At 49.2% G+C, this 7,298-nt stretch overlaps 1 protein-coding gene across 1 annotated transcript in view; it reads left to right on the top strand.

The window, feature by feature from the left end:
• Nucleotides 1-1,510: 1,510 nt before the first annotated feature.
• Nucleotides 1,511-7,298, top strand: part of FGD5 (FYVE, RhoGEF and PH domain containing 5) — a 150,500-nt gene continuing 144,712 nt past the window's right edge. The window contains exon 1 of the mRNA XM_026650261.2: nt 1,511-1,735. Coding sequence (XP_026506046.1) covers nt 1,723-1,735 — 13 coding nt within the window. The 5' untranslated portion in view covers nt 1,511-1,722. The remainder of the gene's footprint in view (nt 1,736-7,298) is intronic.

Here is a 7,298-nt window from a genome sequence, read left to right as displayed (position 1 = left end):
ACTTGTAAGATATCCTGGGGGCCAAGTATTCTGACCTTCTCACTTTCCAATCTTACATCTGCATATTCTGCTGCTCAGTAAAATCAAGTTAGACCCAGCCATCTTTGGGACCAAACAGATTGCTCTCTGATGCACCAGTGCAGAGACCTGTGGGTGTGAATGGGGCTATAGTCTATAGCAGGTACCTACCTGCACACCAAACCCCTTGGCTCATGGAGTTGCAGCCTATGATGATCCTACCTTTACAAGGGGGTCAAGAGCCCGGCGTTTCCACTCTTATCCCCATAAGTTCATAATAGTGAGTTTACCAAATTAGGGGGGGGGGGTGGGAAATCTCTCACCTTTGTAGAATGGACATTTTCTAGCCCCACGGATTTATTTTTGAAACTCCCGAGGACAGTGGGGAACCACGCCAAGGTCTTGAAGCTTTGGACTGAAGCTAATAGCACATAAGAACACCGGACCCCAGCTGACAGCACTCACTCGCACGAGTAATCCTTACTCTCCTGAGTAAAGACTGCAGGATCAGGGCTCTATTTAGCAAAGTCTACTGCAAACCACACAACTATTGAGAGGAGGGGGGCAGACGGATTCCTTCTCTGGGGAGTCACGGCGTGTTTAGAGCCAGAACATAGAGACACGTTTGGTGGGAAGGAAGGAAGAAGAGGGAGACTTGCTGTCTCCCCCGTTATTTCTGCGCAGAAAAGGCTGGTCACAGAGACGAAGGCAGGGCTAGCTAAAAAGAGGGGGAGAACAGGAGGAGACCACGCAAACCTTTCCTTTAAATTGCCCTTGTGTCGGGGCAGGGGGCTGCTTTTGTGCGAGGAACTCCTTCTAGTTTTCACTCCCTTTCACTTGCCCCGTATCCACACACACTACCCGTGGCTACCGATCGTTTCATACAGACACTCCAGTGCCTTGGGTTCTCTCTGCAGGGACGTGCCGTGCGGGAACCGGGAGCGAACCTCAGCCGAGCTGGGCAGAAATGCTCTGTTCTGGGCTCCAGGGGAGGTGGGTGAGCCGCCCTCTCTGCACATCCCGGGCTCGTCTGTGAAACAACCGGTGCTTTGCAAGGCTCGTTCAATCCTCCGCACCCTGCGGCGGCAGGATCTGGGGAGGAAACGGCCCAGAGTGCCGGTTTCCCTGGCCTTTTAGCGCCATGCACAAACTTCCACATTCCTGATTTCTTTTTCCAAACGCTACCAGGGTGGAGAAGCCTCTCTTCCCATCCCCCTCCCCCCGCTTGTGCAAGCCCCATTCACACTCCTGGAGCGTATGCAAGATCCTGAACGGTGTGTGTGACATACAGGGGGTGGGAGACAGAACAGCTGCTGTCCCTTTAAATCTGTTTGTTTGGCATCCGTGCCCCCCCCCCCCCTTGTTTCACTGCAGCTTTCAATCCCTGAGCGAGCCAAAGGGCTTCCTCTGCAGGAAAGGAAGGGAAATGCCTGGGAGGAGGAGGCGGTGGCGAGCCCTGGCCAGTGCGCTGCGATCAGAGCGGGACCCGACCAGCTGCCTGCAGCCAGTCTGCCTTGCCAGGCTAAGCATGGATCGCACCTCCTGAGCCGACACCCCCCCCCCCCACGGCCACTGCTGACTAGTTCTCCCCTCCCTTCTCAGCCCCACACCGACCCCGCTCCAGCTCCGGGAGGGAAGGAGGTGCGACCGACCCAGGCGTGCAGGACCATGATCTGAGGGCGGGAGACCTGAAAGTTGGGGGAGATGAGCAACGCAGGTGAGTGCCGGCTCCTGGGGGCCTGATGGGGCTTGGGAAGGGGGGGGGGGGCTGGGGCGGCAAAGGGCTCGCTCCTGGGGAGCGAGGGGGAACTGACCCACGCGGAGCGGGCGCAGTGTCTCCTCTCGCCAACACAAGTTGCTCAGAGGAGAGATTATTACCTCGCCCGCCCTGTCTCGCTAAAGTTGAGCGCAGCTCTTGTGTAACAGGGCTGTGCTCAGCATGGCCACAGGACAGCCAAGGGGGAGAGAGCTGCGCCTTCCCCCACTCCTCTCGCTCTTCTCTGCTTTTGCCCTTCACCCCCATTTCCTTCTTGGTTTTGTTTATTCCCTGGCAAACCAGAAGCACGGACAAGGGGCTTGTGGCGGGGAGAGGCACACATTGGCTTCCACTCCGAAATAATGGCACGGTCCTGGTCTGGTCAAGATGCGGTTTATAAAGGGTGCCTTGGTCCAGTGAAACCTACAAAACAGTGCTCAGGGCTTCAGGGGCTAGGGGTGGTGGACCAGATCCTCCAGTGGGGGTGCTGAGAGCCATTGAACCAACCTGTAAACCCTGGATAGCAGGGAAAGCACTTCAAGCCAGGAGGTAGGGCAGCTCCCCTAGTTCCAGCACTAGAGAAGTAGGTGGTTAAGGTGGATTGTATTAATCACTAGAAGGGAGCTGCCTGGCACACACAGAGAGAGCTAAATGCGCTGTAGGTTAGGGGAGGGTGGATGGGTGATGTGAGAAACTCTTTGGCAGGCAGGAAAGTTGACACATCGATGCTGGAGCCCTAAGGGGTGTTTTAGCGCCTTGCTGATTTGGTGGCAACTTGGAGATGCCCAACTTTTCTCCCCCGCCTTGCCCCGTTTGCTCCTCGGCGCGGAGCCGGGCTGGGAGAAGGGAGGAGCGGTGCTTTACTGCGGTGTTTGTTACGCTGATCCTGTCTGACTGCGGTTTATTTTGCGGTTGACTTTGTGAACAGATTTGCGGTTTGGAGTAACGGGGGGGATTCCTTTCTCTTCTCCCTCGGCGGCGAAGTGCTGGCTGTCGGGGGCTGGGGGGACTGAGCGCATGTGAAATAAACGAGACATTTTTAACCTGTAAGATCACAGCATCGTTTGCCACAAGCATAGATTTTCCACCTAGAATGCACCTGATGCAAGCAAAGGACGCTCCCGAACTGTGCGCCTCAGAGCAGGCAGATTTTTAGACGAGTCATTTATTGTAACACACGAGTTTTCACCGTCTATCTCTGGCCATTTCTTCCCTCCATTCTCCTGCCCTGAGTTCCAAAAAGCCAGGTCCTAAAGAGACCCTTACCGGTAGACGGCACAAGGCTTATTACAGGGGTTTCACCAGGCGGAATCTCTTTGCCCAGAGTTAGAGGACAGATTTCAAAATTGCTCAGCTCCCATTTAGAATGAAGAGGTCAGATTTTGAGACGTGCTCAGGACCTGGGAGCTCCCATTCAGAGCTGAGTGCTGGGTGCTGAGTAGAGCTGGCGAAGAGGGACGTGTTTATGGTGAACATTTTGGAAAGACAACTTTAAAAAAAAGCAGAATTTCCCCCATTTTTTGACAACACAAATTTTTGTTATTGCGTTTTTCCCTCTATTGGTCTTTTTTCCCCCCTACTGGGAGAGGGGGCGGAGGAAAAATACTAAACCACAAACTTTTAAAAATAAAAAATGTTTTGTTTTTCATTGAATGATAGGAATGTTTTGGCCAAAATGAAAATTTCCCAGGGACCCTTTTGTTTCTGGGGGGGGGAGGGGAAGTCAATGAAAAATTGCCATCAGCTCTAGTGCTGAGCTCTTTTGAAAATACAGTGCCACATCCAGTGGGTTGGTGGAGTAGAAATAGGTCCCCTGCCCCAACCCCCAACTCTTCCATTTTGTTTCATTCCCTCAGATGATGAAGGCTATTCAGTGCCCTGCTTGAGATGACGCATCATGGAGCCCAGAGGTTTTCCTGCCATAGTCACACTCACTTTCAGACCCACATGTGTTGGGAACGGTGAATCTGTGTTAACCAAACTAATGGCTCCCTGGACAGGTGGTGGTGTGATGGTGGGGGAGGGGGAGGAGTTGCATTCTCTTTGCCCACTCAAAAAGTAACATTTTAATTCTTTTTTCCTAACCTTCCCTGGCCAGCTTGGACTCCTTTCTGCTTTGTGCCAGAGAAACTCATTCCAAGTTTAGCCATCTGGTAAAGAGTGGCTTTTTGGCATTGGTTTAAAAACTTCATCTTGACACAATTTAATACGCAGGGACTCCAGCCTGATCCCAGTTTCAGAGCAATGTGCACTGTCAGCACTATCAGGCTTATGACTTTATAAGACCATAAGTTTTATTAGCAATAATTGTTATTTGATCCACAGCAACATAAAGAATGTATCCATCAGTGTGAAGCACAACTCTCCATTGAGTTCAGAGGAGAGTTTTGCTTATTAATTGATGCAAGTCCATGTGTTCCAATATATTATTTATATTACAGTAGCAATTAGTGGACTCAACCAAGATCAGAGTGCCACGGTGCTAGGCACTGTACTATGCATATTAGGACATAGTCTATGCCTCCAAATAATTTACAATCTTCATAGACAAGGGAGAAGGGAAATATGATTATCCTCATAGATGGGGAGTTGAGGCAGACCAAGATTAAGTGACTTGGTCACTTAAAAGAGAACTAGATAAATTTATGGAGGTTAAGTCCATTAATGGCTATTAGCCAGGATGGGTAAGGAATGGTGTCCCTAGCCTCTGTTTGTCAGACGGTGGAGATGGATGGCAGGAGAGAGATCACTTGATCATTACCTGTTAGGTCCACTCTCTCTGGGGCACCTGGCATTGGTCACTGTTGGTAGACAGGATACTGGGCTTGATGGACGTTTGGTCTGACCCAGTATGGCCATTCTTATGTTCTTATTCTTATGACTTGTTCAAGGTCACAGAGGAAGTCCATGGAGGTTCCAAAAATTGGAACCAGCTCGCCTCAGCTCCAATCCAATCCTTAACCACAAGACCATCCTTCCTCTAATTATTCAGTGGCTTCGTGGGGGCTGAAATCATGCCACACAAAAGGAAAATTGCAATTAACAAAATCAAAACACTTCCAATTGTTAAAAAATGTAAACCACCTGGTATCATTTTAAAAATTCTTATCGAATATAATAAATGTGAAACTACTTTAAGAAATCTGCAGGAAGCTACCAGCATACCTGCTCTTTAAACTGAAGCCATATCCTACTGCCATAAACTTCCATGAAACTCTCCTATTGATTTCAATGGGACCTCAGCATGTGAAATGACAGGAGGGTATAAGCTCTCTAATTTTGCAGTCAGGGCTTCCTGTTGGGAAGTAGCTGTAAAACTGTAGCTTTCGTTGAGACACCAGAGCCATTTAGTTATTGGGATATTAAACTAATGGCATATATTAAGTTTTGATCATTTGGATGTTGTACGTATCTTTTTTTCTAGATATCCAGTCTAAGCCCCCAATCCTGCAAATATCTGCAGGTACATAACTTTTCAACCCATTGAAGCAATGATACCACTCACGTGAGTAAAGTTTGATACATGATTAAGGACCAGAGCTTTTGGTATTCAAATTAATCATTTCCATTTAAAGCAGGCTTTCCACTCAGTTTGGTACACGTGAACTTTAGGTTGTAGCTTTCCCCAGTAATGCTTCTCTGTAGGATGGTGTCATGGACTCACAGATCGTGCCCACTCTTGGCCCCGTGCAGTCCGTGGGGGGTGCCCCTTTCAGTGAGACAGCCTTTCTCGGGGGTCCACTCTCGGGGTCAGGCCCCTCCACCTCTCTGAGCCTGAGCACATCCGTCTCTCACCGTGGGCCCCCTCAGTGAGTCCACTCGCTCTGGACCCCCGGGGCCTCCACCCCCCAGAGGGGTTGATGCAACCCTGTTCTCTAGACCGGAGTGACTCTCAGCCAGTGTAAAACAGGAGGGTTTATTGAGCAACTGAACACAGCACAGGAAACTCTCAGGGCCTCAGGCCTGGCCTCCCTCAGCCCAGCACACCCCAGTCTCTCTGCATCCCGGTGGTCTCTGCCTGCTCCCCCTCTCCAGCCCAGAGGCCGCCCCCCCCCCCCGCTTCCCAGCTGGGCCTCTGAGATCACCGGCTCCAGGCCCTGCCTCTGTCCATTGTCTTCTCTCCAGGTAAACAGGGTCGTAAACTGGGGCCTCCTCTCCTCGCTTCTGTCCTCTGGCTGGAACCGGCTGGTTAGGTCACTGGGTCCTCACTCTGCAGTCCATTGTTCTCCCACTGGCCAGAACCGGCTGCGACTCGTGCGCTGCGTCTCCGGGTCGTCAGGTCGCCAGTCGCTGGGGTATCCATTCTCCAGGCCATCGGCTGTGGTCCCAAGTTCCCTCTCCTGTCCTCTGTAACAACAAACTCCCTCTCCCCTCACCTCATTAAACCAGTAACACCCAGGGAAACTGAGTCCCAACTCCTCTGAATGCAAACCATTGGAAAACAAGGAAAAAACAAGAAAATCCCCCACTTCGTCACAGATGGTATATGACTGTATTATATTTATGAATTGTGGCAATAAAGTTCTATAGTAAGAGAAAGTTGGAACCTATTGATTTGATATTCCAAAGTCATAAACCATTGATCCTATCTCAGAACAACAGAGTCCAATAACTGTATTAGAATGCATGTTATCTTTGCAGAGTGGTATCTGCTCTGAAATCCTGGGTGCTAACATTCCAGTTAAAAGACCAAATGACATAAGAGAATTATAGCCTTTTTTTGAAAATTCAGATCTGCCACTTAAATGGGTATTCAGGAGACCTTATTTTAAAAACAGTCACATAGGGCCTGATCTAAGCCCATTGAAGTCTGCTGAATTCTGACAGACCCTTAAAGCACAGACTCTAATAAGTGAGAATAAAAATTTTGAATGACTTAGGATCCTCAGTCCCACTGAAAATTTTACCTCTAGGCTCCTAAATCATTTAGGTTCTTTTGAAAATCCCATCCTATGTCACTTTCACTTATTTCAAATGGTTTGAAACACACAGTGAGGGACCCATATGTCATAAATATAGAACAACAAAAGATCTGCAGGCAGCGGTGTGAAATTAATGACATCTTGGAGTTATAAACCACAGGAGTTGTCATCACCAGGACTCTAGGATGTACGGTAAATAACACAAGTGGTGTCCCCTTAATGGATTTACACTTTCCTTGTAAGTCACTCTAGCTCATCTAATTTCATCTCTGTAACGTATCAGAGCAGGTTCCACAGCATATGCTACATATTTATCTAAATTCTGAATGATGGTAAAATGGCTTATCTATGAAGGCCTATTAAACACTGGGTTATTGGCTGGTTTGGGTATCCTGCAGAATGATAATTGCCATTTTGGACCCAGCACTTCAGAGTGGACATGAAATAAATGAGGTTTAGGATTCCGCTCTCGGATTACTTTATACACCACATAGCACACAGCATTACTGGGCAGCGGGGATGGGGGTTGACAATAGGCTGACCAGCTGAGAAGCTAACTCTGATTTTAGAACTTTAATAGTTTGCTGTCTGTCCCCCTCTCC

Source organism: Terrapene carolina, unplaced genomic scaffold, assembly GCF_002925995.2.
Source record: "Terrapene carolina triunguis isolate 2854851 unplaced genomic scaffold, T_m_triunguis-2.0 Scaffold89, whole genome shotgun sequence".
Classification (NCBI taxonomy): domain Eukaryota; kingdom Metazoa; phylum Chordata; order Testudines; family Emydidae; genus Terrapene; species Terrapene triunguis.
The sequence above is the reverse complement of the archived record's forward strand: the minus strand, read 5'-3'. Positions and strand labels throughout refer to the sequence as shown.